The 19,874-nt window shown below is 39.7% G+C and overlaps 1 protein-coding gene across 5 annotated transcripts in view; it reads left to right on the top strand.

Annotated features, from left to right (window-relative positions):
- WDFY3 (WD repeat and FYVE domain containing 3) overlaps positions 1-19,874 on the top strand; it is a 185,216-nt gene that overhangs the window by 134,400 nt on the left and 30,942 nt on the right. For 4 of the 5 annotated variants that reach the window (XM_055722688.1, XM_055722701.1, XM_055722682.1 and 1 more), the window contains 11 exons: positions 414-631; positions 3,378-3,613; positions 5,081-5,215; positions 7,098-7,277; positions 9,213-9,446; positions 11,386-11,485; positions 13,076-13,236; positions 13,838-14,067; positions 14,924-15,033; positions 15,918-16,100; positions 18,553-18,710. In XM_055722688.1, the coding sequence (XP_055578663.1) occupies positions 414-631; positions 3,378-3,613; positions 5,081-5,215; positions 7,098-7,277; positions 9,213-9,446; positions 11,386-11,485; positions 13,076-13,236; positions 13,838-14,067; positions 14,924-15,033; positions 15,918-16,100; positions 18,553-18,710 (1,945 nt within the window). The remainder of the gene's footprint in view (positions 1-413; positions 632-3,377; positions 3,614-5,080; positions 5,216-7,097; positions 7,278-9,212; positions 9,447-11,385; positions 11,486-13,075; positions 13,237-13,837; positions 14,068-14,923; positions 15,034-15,917; positions 16,101-18,552; positions 18,711-19,874) is intronic. The other variant, XM_055722695.1, reaches the window with a different exon arrangement.

Genomic DNA, 19,874 nt, shown 5'->3' with positions numbered 1-19,874 from the left:
TAATACCAGTTCATTAAAAAGGCTTGTGAAAACTCTCTACCTATGTATGGCTCAACAGAATGTATTTGGAAATTATGATTTGTGAACAAACATTTCCAGTTCAGCATTCCACATTTGTTATCAAAGCAGCAGTTGGAGAAATCTCATGCAATGGGATAGTCTCAGGAGCTGTACTGAGTCTTCCCTTTTTGCTAAACAAATACTGTACATGTTCCATTTCACAAGATTTGGTGAGCAACATTTCTTGTTGTGTAGCAAATTTATTTAAGAATTCAGTTAACTCTTTGATAGATCTGTATTTTTTCTGATCTTGAAACTTGCACTGTTGTGGAGGACACTGATACTTGCTATGTAGTAGGAAAATAAATGCTGTAAAATGTGACGATGACTTTTTTTCTTTCCTCTTTAATTAGGGCTTGTGAAGAACTGGTCAAGACACTGGGTTTTGATTGGATTATGATGTTTATGGAAGAACATCTGCATTCCACCACAGTCACAGCAGCTATGCGAATTCTTGTCGTCCTGTTGAGTAATCAGTCGATCCTTATAAAGTTTAAGGAGGGTCTGAGTGGTGGAGGCTGGCTTGACCAGACGGATTCTGTCCTGACCGATAAGATTGGTACTGTGCTAGGTATGGCATCCCAGCTCCCTCAGGACTGAAGGCTTGTGTGGGAGTACGTGTGCGTCTGTGTCGAGGTGGGGGTTACTGTATGAATACTGTCTGGCAGATGCATCCTTTCTGTCACTGTTGTTGGTGCTGTAATCGGGTGCCTCTGCACTTTATTTTTCTTACAACTAAGACTTTGATTTCCTAGACAAAAGGGAGCGGTTTTACAAAAGTGCCCTTCAGTTGACAGTACACAGATTTCCTTGTAGTTCAGTATTACCTCATCATCTGCATGAAGCCGATGTAGCTAATTTTTTTTTTTCTGTTACAAGCATGGTGAGGTTAAGTATGCCCCATGGGCAGGCACACCTGAGCTAGATGCAAAGGTAGCATAGTATAGCACCTTATGCACACAACTAATTAAGATTCAGTAAAATTTACTTGTTTGTCTACTTTCATTAGTTAGAGCATCAGGTGGTGTTATACCAGAGCTGCTTTGTCTAGTGAGTTCTGTGCCAATTAGACTTACCAGTTTGGAATTTTGCTCTCTTGGGAATTTCTGTGTTCACAGTATTATCTCAGCCTTTCTGTTCCTCTCCATCTCCTGCGTCCTTCTGCACTTATGCAGGTTCACACTCTCTCTTTTAATAAAGACTTTTTTTGCAGGTTCTTAAAGCCTCATTTATCCAGGTTATCAGACCTTTCTATTACCCTGTGTGATCTAGAAGTCAGTGTGTAAGGCTTTAGTGCTACAGGACCCATGTTGAGCATCTCTATGCTGTCTGAAATGCATCTCAAAGCATCTCAAGTTATGGATGTCAATTCTGTGTGGACAGGTGTAGTCACCATTTCATACGGACCTGTTTTTCTCTGGTCAAAATAAGGTAGTGCTTTTCAGATAAATGTCCTTTCAGACCATGATGCATATCCCTTGACGCTAAATGGGAGTCTCTTCATGAGCTTGAGTAGGCTTTAGATCAGGGCAGTGGTATTAACAGTACTTTCAACTTAATTGTTGTTCCTAAAATGATTGTACAAGGAGGCACCTCTCTGTGTTGCAGCAATATATGATCTGTTTCTGTGCTAAAGATTTTTCCAAATTGGTTTATTATAAGGAAATAATTGTAAAGTGTTGTTCAAGTGATCTTAGTTTAGGAAGAGGACTTTTCCTGAAATGAAAATTAAAAGTCCATTTTTTTTTTAATGCTTTGTCTCTTTGAAATCTCTCAAAGTTATCTTATGCTATCTTTATTACTTCTTGCATAAATAAAACTATCAAGTCTATTTATTTACACTGGTTTCCCATAATAGATCCCTCAGGATATTCGACTAAGAACATAGGATGGTTCTTTGCATTATGAATGAATTATGAAGGTTAAGGAGAACAGTTTTCCTGAAACCATATTACACGTGCAAACATTTATTGTTAACATACTATAGCATCTGTTGTTTGGCTAATTGTGACTTTATTTAAGAAACAATTTTTGCACATGGTTGTGCCTTGCGCGCTGGTGCCTTAAAATTTGAAAACAATTGATATTTTAGGGAATTGACTTGTTTATTCAGTATCCACTATAAACTGATATTTATATTGGATATAAATGGATATGTGTATATATGTATAATCCAATAACATAAAATTTTCTTCAGTAACAAAATCTTTCTAAATAAGGTTTTGATTTACAGTCACAGTTGGAGAGTATTTGTAACAGTTTTTTTTATTATAGTATCACTTTAATTGAATCCAAGCACGACTGTGACCAAACATATTTTTTAAATTTGTGTCTCATTAACTGATAGTGACAGATTATCTAATTTTATACCCTGTGTTTTTTAATAAATTACAACACGTTGACTCCCCAAATTTCTCCTGAAGTGAAACACCAGCCATTTTTGTTCAAGATTGCTGACCAAATTCCTGCAACTTTGTAGCAAAGATTTCATTAGTCTGATTCCTGGTAGTTGTTTTATGTTTAAAAAGTCAGTTTCTGGTGGAAAGAATTATCAGTATTAGAGCCTCAGAAAAGCAACCTGATGTCTGTCAGTGTCAGAAGAATGGTTCATTGTGCTGATGCTGAGCCTGAACTCCCTTCCTACCTCCTTCCTCACTGGAACATAAGTGCTTCTGTTGTCTTGGTGTATTTTTATTTTTGTTCAATAAAAACCTGAAATACATAGGTAGAAGCAGGGTCACAAAAGGTTGAGTTTTGTGCCTCTGTCAACAGTTCAGATAAAATAAGAACATTTAATGCTTCATACCAGCTGATTAATCAGTAACAAAACAGCTGAAACAAGATGCCCCTGAGACATTTTTGGAAACAAATTAGCTGCCCATCAACTTAAATGGGCCATGGGATTGCTGCTTGGTAATACAAATCTGTAATTGAGATCAAGGTGATGCATCCCTCTCAGCCAGTGAAATATCTTTTTTCAGAAGCTTGCGTGTTTTAAAAGCCTGAAATTGTGGTCATAGTCAGAAAATGGATCTATGTGCATGTGTGGTAGCATTAGGCAGTCTGTATGGAGCAGTCTCATCTATGCGCTATTGGAAGGTAATAATTTCCTTTTTTTATTGATTGATAAATCAGACATCTGAAGCAGATTTGTGTAACATGTATGATTAGTCTGTATGCACACTTTCATTTTTTACGGCGTTAATTTCTGAGGAGGTACCCTTTTGAGTTCACTACTTGATTAAGAGCGAGCTTCACAGTTGTTTCCCTATTAACATTGTTGGCTTTTTGGGTTTTCTTATTATTTTTCATCTTAGGGTTCAATGTTGGCAGGAGTGCTGGTGGCAGATCAACGGTCCGGGAGATTAACCGGGATGCTTGTCACTTCCCAGGCTTTCCCATTCTGCAGTCCCTTCTCCCGAAGCACACTAACGTACCTGCACTCTATTTCCTCCTCATGGCCCTTTTCCTGCAGCAGCCAGTCACTGAACTGCCTGAAAACCTGCAGGTCAGTGCGCCTGTCATCAGCAGCCAGTGTAATCAGGGTCGCCAGGTAGGGATTATGTAGTAAAATGTAAATGTCATTCTGCCTGTTATGAAAGAAAATAACAGATTAACCAGCCCCCCCCCCTCCCTCTGCAGCTGCTTTACAGTGCTGTGGTGTTTAGTGCTGAGCTGTTCGGGGTGGGAGGACATGGTACCCTGCAAGCACGTGGAAGCCAGCCTGTCACAGCATCACTGTCACTGGTGTCTTTCTGCTCTGTTTTCGTGTCAAATGAGAAGCAGATCCCTGGTTCGAGCTGGCATGGTGTGGGCGCTGAGGGGGAACATAATTTTTTGCTTGCTTTCTTTGGTGTTGGGTTGGTTTGGTTTTGGTTGGGGGGTTTTTGGGTTGGTTTTTGGTGTGGGGTTTTTTTATAAGTTGGTTTTTTTGAGTGGGGAGTTGAGAGTTCACAGGTTGCAGACAAAACAAGGTAGCTTTTATTTCAGAAAGTCTCTCTGGTTTTGTAGGGAGGCATCTCAGTTGTTGCTGGAAAATGTTTATTGTTCCTATCCTGAACAGGTTTATTTTGGACTTGTTTTAATTGCATGTAAGTTAGTAGAAATTATATGGTTTACAACAGAGTTCTAGGAAGTGCTTTATGGAGAAGAGCCACACTCCAGGTAGAGAGGGTGCCTGTTCATGGTGAATGCAGTGCTAACATTTATCAGTGGGAACGGGAGATAAAGATGTCAGGCTGGAAGGTGTTCTGCCTGCCTGCTTCCTTGAGAGGAACGCTTGACAGCATGTTCAGCACTGTGCTACAGTGAGGTGCAGCCATGAAGCTGACCTCCTTACAGCGCTGAAGTACAGCACTGTTAAATCTAAATTCAGCTCCTTGAAATATTTAGCAGTTGCACTTCTAATGCTAAAGGTGGGCACTTCGGTTTTTTTATTATTATTTTTTAATTGATTTAATTATTTGGACTTGCTGGAAAACACAGTTTAGGTTTTTTCCTTTTTTGCCTTTTTCATCTCTTTTCCCCCCCCTCCCGTCTCTCTCTCTCTCTCGCTTTCCCCCCCTCCCGTCTCTCTCTCTCTCGCTTTTCCCCCCCTCCCGTCTCTCTCTCTCTCTCGCTTTTCCCCCCCTCCCGTCTCTTGCCTTTCCCTTTTTTTCTCTTCCCGCCCCCCTTGTTTTTTCTGGGGGGATACCATGTGGGTTTTACTGCTAGGTGTAACTGAAGTAAACAGAAGTGATTGTGCAGCACTTACACTGCCAGGTCTCTTCTTGTTTCAAAACACTTAAATCCTTTGAGAAAGTGAGAGTTGCAGTTACATTAGCCCATGCTTAGAAGGAGTTCTATTCAGTGACATGCAACCATGTGAAGCTTTTGGGGATAAAGTTTGGAGAACATGAAACAATTGATTTTTTAGATACTTCCAAATGAGTGTATTGTAGGTTTAATAAAAAGCATTGTCAGATTGCACTGGAGAGGGGGATTATTTCATGTCTCGTTTCTTCTCTTTGACCTCTTCCAGTTTGATTTAGATTCTATTTGGACATTCATATTTGGAGTTCCTGCCTCCTGTGGCACTGTTACCTCTTCAATACATGGTGTTTGCACAGAAGCTGCCTTCTTGTTATTGGGAATGCTGAGGAGCATGCTGAATTCAGTAAGCATAAAAATTTTTTCTCTTATTTGAATATACAGAATTGTTCGAGTTGCAACTTAGTCAAGAGCCAAATTAGAGAAGTTGAAGTTTTGTTACTATCATGACAAACCCAGTTCTGAGTTAGGCTCATAATACTTGGGTGAAAAACATCATTGTCAGTGGGTTATTCTATCTTACTTCATTTGTCAGTATCTGTAGAAGTATTAGTGGCCACAAAATTAATGCTGCTTTTTCACAAAAAGGCTAGGCTTTGTGTTTTGCTGCAATTAAAACAAAACAGGAAAGCAGAAGGATAAAATGCCCTTGGCAGAGGTCATTGAATTTCTTTGCTGATTAACATCATGGGGGAACATTTGAGACTCTATATCCCAACTGCTCAGAGCTATGTGAATTATGGATTTCATGCATGAAGCCTCTACGTGCAGACAAGTCCCCGACTATTAATAGCCACATGCTGAAAGAAATGAATTTACCATCAGAAAAACGTGTCGTCTTCTAATCTTTGAATCTAATGTCAGAAGTTGTGAAAGTTGGTTTCACAGTAGGAAAATTTTATATTTCCTTGGAGCCAGAGTGTGTTACATGCTGACTATTATCTCATGAAGTGTTGAAAAGCAGGACCTGTTTCGTTGTCACCTGTTTGGTCATTATGTGTTTGCAGTATGCTCTGAGAAGCATTGTTTGCATCTCCCTCCCACGTTAACATGTTCAGAAGTATCTTCTGGACGTGGGTACTGGTTATGTATTTGTAGCCTGCTGTGTGTGGTACACATTCCCGTTGTCATGTGTTTTGTCTCTTGCTGGTGCTTTGTTCTGTCATGTGTTTGGTCCTCACCTATTCAGACACATTTGTGACATGCTCAGAGGCATACGCTGCCTCTTGCCTTGCTGTCTGGTTCTGTGTCATCAGGTGTATGTTCAGCAGTGCCATCACATTTTAGGTTGACCTGAGTCAGGTCGTGTTTACCAACATGCTTTGAACCATTATATGTTAGGACACATGTTTTGTCTTATGATCAATCGTGTGTTGTAAATGTGATCAGTCTGCTGTTTGTGACATGCTTGGACACGTGCTCAGGCATAGGTTACTGTCATGTGTTAGGCTGCTGTGTGTTACTGCTGTAGGTTTATCACATGTTCAGTCATGTGTCCAGTTACCTTTCCTCATGGGCTTGCAACTTGTGGCCTGTTATAATGTTTGGTATATTCAGCTACATGTTTCTCATGCATTTATGATACGGTGACGTGCTGTTGTATGTTCAGTCACATGTCTGTGATGACTTGGACATGTGTTCTGTTGTCACCTGTTGCAGGCACATGATTTGGGCAGGCGGTTTAGGTGTTAGAAGTTGGCTTGTTCACTTGTCACACATTCTGGAGGCAAGATTAGCCATGTGTTTGGTCATGTGATTGATCAGGTGTCCATTGTATGGTGACATACTCAGACATACGTTCTGTCACATCGGGTCAGGTTTGTCACGTGGTAGTGATGTGCTCAAACACATTTTCTGTCACTTGTTTGATCAGATATTAGGTCGTATGTTCAGACACTGTCCTCAGAAATCATCTAGAAACATGTTTGGTCATGTGTTCTGACAAGTGCGGCAACACACATTTGATGCGTTTTTCACACTTGGTTATGTGCTTGGCCACATGTTCAGTTACTTATTTCTGCTTCGTTTAAAAAAGTGCTTGTCCACGTGGTTGATCACATTTGGCCGCATCTTTTATCACATGTGATGATCATGTCTTTCACTGCATGTTTGACCATGTTTGATTGCATATTTCACCCTATGGCTCCTCTTCCTGCAGCTCCTTTCTGAAATGAGCGTTCGTCAGTTAGTGCCATCTGTGCTAATGTGCTGTTTGTTTTTCAACCCAGCCTTGGCAGTCAGAGGAAGAAGGCTCTTGGCTTCGAGAATATCCAGTCACCTTGATGCAGTTCTTTCGGTATTTGTATCACAATGTGCCGGACCTCATTTCCTTGTGGATGAGTCCAGAGTTCCTGTGTGCGCTGGCAGCAACAGTGTTTCCTTTCAACATACGACCTTACTCTGAGATGGTAGGAAATGCAACTACTTAGCTGTTCATTTTCCCCTGAATGTGGATTTATAAATTAACAGTCATGCTAAATAAAGCTCTGATCGTTGTAAAGGCTGGCCTCGATGTTTTGTGCTTGGGTTTTGAACCGAGAGAAGTGCATGTTCAGCTGAAGGGCAGTTACTGTGCAGTGACACCAGAAACTGCATTTTAGGGAGAATGTACACAGTTTATTTGTTTTCTAGTGGACTCTTTTCAGTCATATGAACAATGTTAGCTCAGATTTACAAAAGCAAAAGAAAGGGAAGCAGCCTGTGCTTTCATTCTTCTGCTCTGGAGGATGTGATAAAATCTAAAACTTCTTTTTCCTCCCACTTCCCATTTCTTCTTTTGTGGCTTGGCCACAAAACAGTGTTCTTGTATTAGCTGGAACTACTGAGTTCAAGCCAGGAGAGGGTGTGAATTGGTGCCTGAAGTATTCTTTGAGCTTAGTGGCATTTAAAAATGGTATTATTTCTAGAATATGAATGGAAAGGGAACAAACAGTTATTGTTAGCCAACATCTAAAAATAATTTTATTAAGAATGTGGAAAGATAGTTAGCCTACAGGTTGAAAGTCCTAGAACTAGGGAGGGTATGATACAGTACTTAATACTTGCTGGCTGCATGCTATCTTTCTGTTGTCAATAACAGTTTTTAAAGGTGTGTGCTGATGAGTCTCTCATCAAAATAGTTTATTTTGCTTTTAAGTTAAACTTGCACTTCAAGTAGATGGTAGGAATGCTGTCTCTCTCAAAAGAAGTGCCACTTATAAAGTGGTAATGCTGACTTGGCCTTCACCTGTACAGCGTTTTTAGAGGAGCCTTGTGCCTCTGAGTAGGTTTTACTTTTAACTACTAGGTCTCTTAACTTTTTGTAGTTGCCTGACAACTCAAGCTCTTCACTGTTTGAGGGCTCTCTTGACTTCCAAATTGGTTTACTCCTCCAGCATTTGTCTCTGTCCGAATATGCAGAACTATTTAATCCCTTGTGAAATAGATGAATAACAGCCAGATTCCCACAATAAAATACTGTAACCCAAATTCAGCCTTGAGAGAAAATTCTTAACTGATCTTTCAGCCTTTCTGAGATTGCCGTTAAAACCAGAAGCAGTACACGTTCGCATTTCTCTTAATTTCTTGGGAATACTCTCCTACTGGAGAGCAGACCAAATGTTCACAACATTTGGTTACTTCACATGTAAGCTGGTGATGCAATAAGCCTGTTGATGGAAATCATATTGTCTCCTTTTGCATTTGGAGGAGGGTGTTACATAAAAACAGTCAGTCTTCTGGATTTGACAGCTTTCATTGCTGTTTGTGCTTTTTGTTACAGCCTCCTTTAAAGCTAGCCCCCCAAAGATTCTTGGTTATCAGAAACAGGAAAGCTGTGGAAACCTGTTGTTTTGTTTAGAGATTTGGGGAAACTGGCTTACCTATAACTGCACTGTGAAGGTATTCTATTAAGAAAAGGCTCAATTCCTTTTTTGTTTTGTCATGTAAGCTTGATAGCCTTTTTTTAGGTGGCTTCTGTCCTGATTGTATCTGCTTTAGTTAATAACTTTTTACATAAATTTTCTGATTGCCAAAAAAAAAAATATTTTTGCAAAGTATCTAGAAATTGCCCAAGTACTACTTGTGGGTAAGTGAAATGAAATGTGGTCTCTAGCTCATGTAACTCATGCCAGTCTTCACTGATTACTGTTTGCCTTGGGGACTTTACACATCCTACAAATGTGTGTATACAATACACAACTCCTGTTGTGTATTAGGGAACTGATCCTGAACATAATCTTGTAAAAAGGCTTCTTAAGAAGCAAAATGTGAATGGCCTTAGAAAGACAAGTAAAGAATTGAGTTGCAAAGAGACTGCTGTTGGTTTGCTGATCTCTAGGGTTTTAACATGCTTTTTTTCACAGGTCACTGATCTTGATGATGAAGTGGGGTCCCCAGCTGAAGAGTTTAAAGCCTTTGCAGCTGATTCTGGCATGAACAGGAGCCAATCAGAATACTGCAATGTTGGCACCAAGACATACCTAACCAACCATCCTGCCAAGAAGTTTGTGTTTGACTTCATGCGTGTGCTGATAATTGATAACTTATGCCTCACACCAGCCAGCAAACAGACTCCACTAGTAGATCTTCTTCTAGAGGTACAGTTTCTTTGGGAGTGTTTTTTTCATTTTTATTATTTGAACTTACTGTGACACTTTATTTCCTAAAATGTTTTCCTCTACTTACCTTTCAAAGTTAGAGTAATGATGACTCGGGATTCAGCAGAATCCTGTAAATTGTCATGGAATAAGAGGTCAGGCAGGGAAAAAGGAACACTAGTGTGCCATAAATAATAATTTGCTCACCTTTCATTAACAGCTTGGAAAAACTAAGAAAGCAAATGCAGAGGGTTTATCTCAACCTTGCTTTGACAGTGTTTTCTGGACTTCTCCATGCCCCTGCCCCCAGCATTTGTGTATATTGGTGACCATCTCAGGTGCTAGAGCTGCCAGTCTGCATGCTGGTTACCTGGCTTTCTTGTTGCTGTGCTGTGTTCCCCTGCATACCACAGCCCTACTACAGCTTTTGTTTGTGCTTTCCTTAACTTTCATTTGGCCAGTCAAATGACTCTGCTAGCTGCTGAGCATGCCATGTCAGGGTTTGATTTCTATTTTGTCCTCACTTTAGAGCAGCCATACTTGTTTTGTCATCTTAGCCAATATCTTTTTTGGTCTGGAAACACAGGTTTTGAATCATAACAGTTCAACAGTGCAGCGTGAGAAGTTGTAGTTTTCATCAAGTTTTGGTTTTATGAAGTATGCTTCATTTGTTAAACACCTTTCAGATAATGACAGCTGTGTTGACTTCATTGAAAATATAAAATCCCTGCAAGTCCCTACTACAGAAATAATAAGGCTTCTATTTTATTCGTATTAGACAGAAACAAGTGTCAGGACATATGGTGCCATATGCTATAAAAATTCACAAAATAACTGTGTTATCTTCCTGTATATTATCTTTTAAAGTTCGTGACACCTGCAGAAAGCATCCCTCTGTTAATGAGGAGGCAGGGAGTGAAAAGTTCAGTTTCTGTTTAGCTGCCTACACCTCTTTCAGATTATATATTTTGAAATGTTCAGCTCACATAAATTCACATTCTCCCTTAACCTGCCTGTTTGTTACCTCACCTGTGAGTTGCTGCCTCTCCCTGATTATTTTTTTTTTTTGATAGCTGTAGGAATGTTGTATATTTCCAAACAAACTTCCTGAGGCAGTTGGGCATGTCTTTGCTGTCACAAAGCAAAAAATGCTTTGTCAAAAGATGCAGTTGTACCCAAACATCAGGAAGCATATCTAAGGCCATCGTCATTTAGTTGCAGTTGGTTTACTGCTGTCGTAATCTGTTATCGCTCACTAGTGTTACTGGCTGCTTAGCATAAACAGAGAATCGGGTATGTACACACTGCTAAACTGTTATGGGGCGAGACAAAGCAGGTTGATTTAATCTTGTATTGCTTTCTAGGACAGTTTAAATGGATCATTCGGTTAGGTATGGTTATGTATGCATTGAACGACACAAGGTGATAAAGTCATTTTCGCCTTTAAAGTGCAAAGGAAATTAGAAAGGTTTAGCACATCCATCTATTATATTACTGTACCAGGGCTTCTGTAGTAATATGCAGAACCCCTTGTAGGATTGATGATACACTTACGTGTTTGATCTGTCCCACTTGTCTTTACTGAAGGAGGTGATTCTGTGAACTGAGATCATCACAACTTAACCTTATGTTTAGTTAGATTTGTGCACCTTTTCAGAATGTGTTCTTTTCCAGTTCCTGTTACAGCAGAAGGCAAATTTACTGGATTTAAATAGGAATAATACCTACTCTGTAAGACTGCATACAGCCAATGTATACTTGACGTGCATTCTTAAATTTTTAGATGAAGCCAAGACTTATTTATTGAGACAGACTCGTAAAAGAAAAAAAAACAGTTCCTGAGAGCTGAGAGAAGAGACATTCAGCTAGAACACTCTCCTCCTCCCTCTTTTCCGCACTCAGTGATATTCATTTCTTAATGTTGTATTTCTATTATCAGGCTTCTCCTGAAAGATCAACACGAACACAGCAGAAAGAGTTTCAGACATACGTTTTGGATGGAGTGATGGACCACTTACTTGCAGCTGATGTTTTATTGGGTAATATAGCAAAGTTTAATTATCAATCTATGGATTTGAGAAAAAGGGTTTTGAATATTTAACTTTTTTTTATTCGCGTTCTGTGACTGTCTTTTATGTCTTTTTCTGTTTTTTTCCCCTGCCCTTTCCTTTCCTTGGTGTAATGGTGTAAATGGTGTTGCTGTGCTTGCATGTTCCCTCACTATGTTGATTGTGCCGAAGCCGTAAAATAGCTTATTCAAAAGAACTATATGGCATGAATCTTTTGGGTATATAAGCCAGACAAATTTCAGTCACATCAAAAAGACCTGAAACTGAATCTTGCATCATCTCTCTTGTCCTTCTTGTCTTAGTAGATGAACTGGAACTACAGTCCATTTATCACGGGTGGGACATCCATTTGTAAAAGTTTGCTTTGTTTCTGTTTCCTTTTACTGTAATTTTATTATGAATGCAGCACCCCAGAAAAAGCCTCTGTGATTAGCACTCCATTGATCCAGTTAATAAATGGACAGGAGGAGAATTAGAAGCTTGTAACCTGGATGTCAGTAGGGTAGGCTGTCCCACCAGAGCATGGGTTTAGATGATTGTGAAGGTGGCCTGTAGGAATATCACTGCTACAGTGCCCAATCTGATTTCATGGTGGCCTGCTGGACTTCCCAGGAGCTCTGTCTGCTCTGTCTCCATCCTAAATGTCATTGGATGGCATGCATTTCTGTTCAAAAGTGCTTGTAAGGCTCCCCCTTTCTTGCCACAGCAACAATTTGTTTTTCTGTGGGTGCAGTGCATTTATAAAATAAATCCAGAATCACGTTACATGAAGCTTTGGGTCAGGTTCTTCAAAGAGTCTCCTGCCCTTAGAAGTACATCTGTGCAGCTCAGGAACAGGACTTTAGTTTCCCCAGTCATGTGTTCTTCGAGGTTTTGCCAACTTCCTCCACATGTGATACTATCAGTTGGCTTACGTGCAGATGAGGCAACAAGTGAATAAGTGTAGATGAACTTCCAACAAAATCAACACCACTGATCGTTTGAGGGTTTTGTTTGGTTGTTTGGGGGTTTTGGGTGTTTTGAAAAGTGCAAGTGCTTCCATAAAGCTTCTCTTAATATAGCTGGACTGACATTTATGTATGTGCAGACATACGCAGCTGATGCCTATTGACTTAGTTTTATTGAGCGAAGCACCATGAGGGAGAAGTGATGCCAGCTGATACCACTTGTCATCTCAAGGTGGTTTACAAGGTTCTTTTATTTTTGAAAGAGTAGAAGTATAATTTAAAAAAGCTACAGGTGGTTCTGCACACATGGAGCTCCAGTTGAAAAGGAGGACCAGAGATAAATATGATGCCTCAGGATCATAGGAGTACTGTTTCTTCTAGACTCTTCCTGCCCCAGCCCCCACTTTCTTAGTCTTTGTCACTGTTGATTTCAAATGTTTGCTTACCATCAAAGATCCTTGTAGGAAAGCTGTGAGTGAGGTTTTAGCTTTTTCTCTGACTGAGTCTTCTTCTGATTTACAGAATTCTAGAAAGCACAGACTAAGGTGAATGTATTTATGCAGATGTGGGGTTTTGATAAATGCAGAAAACTTTGGGTTTTTTCGTTACCTAGGTGAAGATGCATCTCTGCCTATAACGAGTGGAGGAAGCTACCAAGTGCTGGTGAACAATGTGTTTTATTTTACACAGCGTGTGGTAGATAAGCTTTGGCAGGGCATGTTCAACAAAGAATCCAAACTTCTTGTGGAATTCATAATCCAGCTCATTGCTCAGGTAACAGTGTTCTTCTATTAGCCTGCTTGCAGAAACATTTTTGCGGGTTACGTTAAAGCCCATCGAATGATGTCACTAAGTAACCCATTAGTGACACAGGTCAGCACAGCAGCATGCTTTTGTTCCCCAGGTTTTCTCTCTCTTTACTGAGCTTTCCTAGCTCATCTTGTCAGTGTGGAGTGCTTTAATATGGGGCCGTTGAGTAGAAACTGATTTCACATGATACTATTTATTTTATTTTATTTTATTTTATTTTTTTTAGAAATTCCCCCAGATAAACAACAAAATTTACCTCACATAAATTTTGGGAAGCTTCCTAGATTTACCTTGACATTTTTGGGAAGCTTCCTCATGCACTTTTATTGGAGATTATTAGAAGACTCTTATTGTTAAAAATCAGCAGTATCTTTATAGATGTTAAAATTCTAAGTGTATCATCATTAATTAATGTCATTTTAGTCCTTGAAATTCATGGAATTGTTGACACTTTTAGTAAAATACCGATTTTGAAAAATGAGCATGGGTCAATTCAGGGGAAGATTGTGTGCCAGTAAATTGATTTTCTGCTACTGTCTGATCATGGTTTTTTACTTCACATCAGTCAAAAAGAAGATCTCAGGGACTATCACTGGATGCTATTTATCACTGCCTGAACAGGACCATCTTGTATCAGTTCTCAAGGGCACACAAAACTGTTCCTCAGCAAGTGGCTCTCCTTGATTCCCTAAGGGTCCTTACTGTGAACAGAAACTTAATTTTGGGACCTGGAAATCATGATCAAGAGTTCATCAGCTGCCTAGCTCACTGCTTGATTAATCTGCATGTGGGAAGGTAAGTATCTTAGACAGAAGGTCATTCCAGAACCAGGGCTGTGAAGTATTAAAATGACCTGTTCTCTCTAAGCAGTGACACTCACCTTGTAAGTCAGCAAATTCTGTGTAACTGTTTATAATTTTCCAGCCAGTGAGATGCAAGCAAGCTTAAATGATTCATTTTGAAAAAGAATTATGTTTGAAGAGCCCAGGTATAGAGAACATTGTAACCTACTTTTACAGAGGTATTTTAAAATACTGTCACAAGTGCTTACCTAACCATTTTGTTGTTATGCTTTGATAATTTGAAGTGTTTTCAAGGTAGAAAGAAACACTCGTGCTAAGTAATTAATATTTGAAGGTACCTGTCACTAGATTTATTGTCTATTGAATCATTTCATACAAATTCCATATCTTAGTACTTGGCTATATAACACTGGAGTAAGTCCAGTCAGGCTTTAAATCAGATGCCCATGACAAATGCTGTAGGCACCCATTTTCCTGCATTGCTGCAAACCTGCCTGGCATTTCATTTTCTCTTTCCAAAAAGTTGTACAACTTGTGTTTCATCCAAAGACACTTGGGAAGCATCAGCAGCAGAAACCCTAATGTTTTCCATTTGTGGCCTCATCTGTTTTGCATTTCTTCAAATATTGCTATCTTCCTCTAGTGACGTCAGTGTCCGTGGCATGTCATTTTTCATAAACCTTCAGTGCAGCTTGTGACTGCAGATGATCAGAACCTAAGTGGACAGAAATGAAGATACGTTGCTGTAGTAGCACATATTAATCTTTGTGATACTGTCACAGGGAACCAAATGCTTTAGCTTGTTGGGTTTTTTTTTTTCTAGTCGTTAATTCATTGTGTATTTGTAGCAACGTCGATGGGTTTGGATTGGAAGCAGAAGCCAGGATGACAACTTGGCACATTATGATTCCCTCTGATATAGAACCAGATGGAGTCTACAATCAAGATGTCAGCGAAGGTAATCAGAGAGTGGCAAAGTCACAGATGTCTCCTAATGCCACTTCTGTATTGTCATCACTAATCTTCTACCCCAGTTACTCTTAGGGCTGTGTGTGGGGGTGTGTGGGGGTGTGTGTGTGTATAAAAATACCTAAAAAATAGATGAAAAAACACTTAGAAATGCCAAGACAGACATATCCAGGGTAAGTTACTGTTTTGTTAAAATAGCAAGAGCTCTTCATTGTATTCTGGACATATACTAGAATTATAAATACTGCTTTATATGCACTGAGTTAAATGCAGTAGGAATGGTTCATTTTAAGTGTGCACCATAGTTTTGTATCAGCTGGGTCTTACATGAGCATAGGTAAGAACTCATTGGTATAGGCTCTAAAATTATTATTTAGTGACAACCTCAGGATCTCTCACTCAAAGGAAATTTATGAACTAGCTGTGGAATAAAGGATTCGGTGATGATTTTTTTTTTTTTCTTACATGTATATACGCAATACTTATTCCAGTTGTGTACTTTATGCACACAATCATATGTAAAAATATTAAAGCATAATGTATATGTGGAATTATGTATGTGTTTATAGCCATACTTCTGTAAGATTTTTTTGAATCTTACGTCATTAATAAATGGATGCAGGAGAAGAATCACAACTAATCAGAGGTGGTGTTTCAGATTCACAGAGGAAAAAATAGCCAAAATTAACTATTAGATACTTTCTGATAGGATATAAATGGCAAAAAAGACAGTCTGGCCAGAGGCATTTCACAAGTTGTGCAGGAGTGGAAGATCCTGGAGTGTAACTGCAGAAGTTTAGTTCACTACTGTAAAAATACCAATTCTGTAAGCACTGTAGAGAGCTTGCTGTTTGTGATCTTGTACCTATACAGGTCGCCAACTTCTTTTAAAAGCCATAAACAGAGTGTGGACAGAGCTGATCCATAGTAAAAAACAGGTTTTAGAGGAAGTTTTCAAAGTGACGCTACCTGTCAACGATCGTGGCCAAGTGGATATAACTGTTGCAAGACCTTTCATTGAGGAAGCAAGTTTAAAGTGTTGGCAAAATCATTTGGGTGAGTGTAACTGAGGATTTATCTGTCCTGAATGATAGATTTCCCTGAAGTGAACCGTATGCACTGGACATTTTAATATAGGCTTAGCTTTTGGGCAGCAGTAAGTACTTTAAACTGTCACCATTTAACATGTCTCATTTAGAAACTGTACCATCTATAGGATATACTTACACTCCACTGCACACAGGGCCTTTATCCTGCTTTTGTAAGTCAGACACACGATGCTCCAAAGACCTTATGGGTAAGATTGCTCAGCTTTGGCTGCTCAGTAGCTTTGGTGTGTGGATTACTGTTCCCTTTTGGATATCCTCTGTCATCTGCAGACAAGTAAAATGACTCTTCCCATAGACTAGGCTATGGTGGACCTGCTTGAAAACCTGCAGCTAGGCTTGTGTTTCATTGAATCCTTCCAGCCATTGAGCAAATAGATGTATCGGGTTTTCTGGGCAATTCTTCTGGCATTGTGCTCCCTTATCTCTTTGGCTCTGTAACTAACCTGACGCTTCAGTAGTTTAGAGGGGAGGTAAAAAAGCAAACAAAACCAGAGACCTGAAAGGCCAGATCTTGCTCGTTTAAAAACCAAAACAAACTTGAAACACTCTCTAACTGGACTGGCAACTGTTGGACTACTTTGGCCTGCTGTAATTTCCATCTGAATATCTGAATTCGACATTTCTGGGCTTGTAGTACCTTGTCCCTGTAGTCTAGAGAGAATTAAGCGTCTCTGGCTGAAGTTCCACCACATCTAGGGTCTTGCTGTGGTATGTTCCGGGTTCCTACTCCAAAGCTGTAGTTACAGCTAAGCAGTGACTGTCCTCACTTCAGGTTTTGGCTTCCACAGAAGCTGCAGTTCTGTGCTAAAGATGCTAAATAGCATATTGTAGATTACAGTGATGGGGTCATTTAGCTCCTTCCCATGAACACTTGGATTGGGGTGACCTGTGTTGCCATTCTCAGGATTGGATGTGCCAGGCAGGGAGGGGGACCCCTCGTGATCAGGTCTGGGTGCAGCCTGCAAACTCTCAGTCTGGTGATACAATTGGAAATGTGTGACTGAGCAGTCTTTCTCCAGCAGCAGTGATACTGTGACTTCTTGGCTGGGAAGTCTCTTCAGCATAGGAAGCAGCTTTGCAGGAAAAGGACCTGGGAATCCAGGTGGACAACAAGTTAAGCACAAGTTAGCTCTGTGCAAAGAAGGCCAGCTGTTGCTGGACTGAATTAGTGAGAGTTTAGACAGCAGGTAATAAAATTCCATAGATGTGATTCCTTTGATGATTACACAGCTCTAAAGTAATTGAGCTTAACCTGGATGTACAGAAAGCATTTTTCAAAGCTTGGAATACTTGTTTTTGTGGTCTCTGTATTTCTGGATATGTAGATGTGTTATCCCTGGCTGATACTTGCTCATGTTTCCAGTATCTCCCTTACAGTCAGTATATATGCAGAAATGTTTTGAATAGAGTGAAAGATCTTAGGAGAAATTATTGCTATAAGAAAGTAGTGGTGGTTTTAAAAGAAGAAGAAAGCTCAGAGGTGGAGTTAATTAAAGAAACAGTGAGAAATGTGAGCATGTACTTTCTAAATCAAAGGTAACTGACATACAGGACAGTCCATTAGCTGAATATCGGGAGAACGTTAAACTCTTAAGAGAGTTGGACTAAGCTGTGGGGTTTTTTTATTTTTAACCTTCCATTTTAGAGTAAGCATACTAGTCTTGTTGGACTGGACTATCAACTGGGATGGCTGTACGTGCACAAAAAGGTGCAGTAGCCTCTCTGTTCAACGTGGCATATTTTGCTTCCAGATTGGTTAGTGGGGTCGTGTTGTAGCTCCTTTTTGGGTAGAAGTATGGGCTCAGCTGCATTTTTTTCCGCTAGTTTCTACTGTTTATAACATAAATTATATAAATTCTGTTATCTTTGTAACTGTTTTGAGAAAAAAATATTTCTCCAGACGCTGTCTCCCTTCTTTGGAACGCCCATTTGTTCTTTAAGTGATGTAAATCAACAAAAACGAAGTTCGCAGGGGTAGAGGGGAGGCTAGGTGATGGTTTTGTTATACATAGCTGTTTTCATCTCTTCAAACGAGGACAGAATTTATAGCTCATGGACCCTCATCTTGATAATCCATCAAAGGAGTAATGAATCTGTTGTGCTTCATTTCAAAATGCAAGCAATTCCCATATTTCACCTGCAGATCTTTCCTCATACAAGTCGTGAATGTTTGACATGTATGTGAGGGCTGCTGGGCACTCTTAAAACAAATAAATAACTACACAAAACCCCCAAACAACCACCCCACCCACGCAATTCCTCTAATTCCCCAAACATCTACCTTTTTAAAGCGGCAGAAAAGGTTATTCTATTAATAGTATATGTGTGTATATAATGGAGGGAGTTAAAAAAAAAAATCCCCTAAAAAATGCTCCCAACACTTTCTCTTTGTTTTTCAGCTCATGAGAAGAAATGCATCAGTAGAGGGGAGGCTTTGGTTCCAACCACACAGTCCAAACTTTCACGAGTTAGCAGTGGGTTTGGTCTCTCTAAATTAACTGGTTCGAGGAGAAACCGCAAGGAGAGCGGGCTCCATAAACACAACCTCTCTACACAGGTAATTTCTGTCGATTAATAACACGCAGGCTAAAATCCAGCAAGGTATGTTCAGGGTTTATGGTAAATATCCCAGTGTAAGGAATCCTGTGGAGTGCTTGGTTTTCTTTCCCCTTTTGGAATAGCCAGGCTGGGCATCTTGCTTGTGTGAGTCCTAATCTAGTAGATGCAGCTGCGTATCTGTAACATTAAGCCAAGCATTAAACTCTTCAATGTTGGTGAGAGTGCTCAGTTGCTTTATTGCTTTGCTAGTCTGGGTCTTAAATTCAGTTTGCAATACTGCTCTGAAATGGAAGCTGTGAGATAGATGTTTGTCCTTTTTTCTATTCTGCCCCCAAGTTTATGTGGTTTAGGAAGATCCCTATATAAGCATGCATGTATCATAACTAAACAAATGCTGCTTTGCACAGTTTTTATTGTACTACAGAGAAGAATTCAGCAAAACCATCTGTGATAGTAGAACTGGATGCGCACTTTACAAACCTGCTTGCTTAATTAAAAAAAAGGTTAGACCAGAATAGCACTGCAATGATGCTCTCAGTAGGACAGTACCTGGTGGGTCATTGCAGGGAGTCAGTATCAAGTATTTGAGGCACTGAAAACAAAGGAAAGAGAGGAGTCTGAAAGTTTAGGAGGATTAATTTCTTACTGTATTTAGCACTTGAAACACTGGGGACATGTTGTGTCAAGGAGGGCAGGTGTATTCCTGCCGCAAGGAAATGTGTAGCTCCTGTTGATTTAATCAGGAGTTTGTCCCCTGTGGAAAAAAAAAATTAATGTTGCCAGTTCTCTTTCTGATCTGAAAACTAATTTGGTATCTTTGATAAAATAAAGAATTCTCATTGCTCTCAGTCCTTTTCCTGGTGAGCAGGCATACACACTAAAACAAACAGTAAGAAACTCATAAACTGAGCTGACAGGAGCGGTTGCTGGCTGTATCAGTAGAGGGGGCAATAACTAAAAACAGAGATACTGTAGTACAGAGTTGAGGATTTCCGACAAACTAGGCAGCATCCATAAAATATTACTTAAAAGGAAATAGGCAAAAGTAGTAATATTTGTCAGTGCCAATCTTTGGCGGTTTGGGAATGTTCTGAATGTTAGTTAAAATATTTTTCAAATGATTGCCAGTTTCTTCTAAAGGATATTTCTATATATGCATTTA

The sequence above is a fragment of the Falco cherrug genome, chromosome 1, assembly GCF_023634085.1.
Source record: "Falco cherrug isolate bFalChe1 chromosome 1, bFalChe1.pri, whole genome shotgun sequence".
NCBI lineage: Eukaryota > Metazoa > Chordata > Aves > Falconiformes > Falconidae > Falco > Falco cherrug.
The sequence above is the reverse complement of the archived record's forward strand: the minus strand, read 5'-3'. Positions and strand labels throughout refer to the sequence as shown.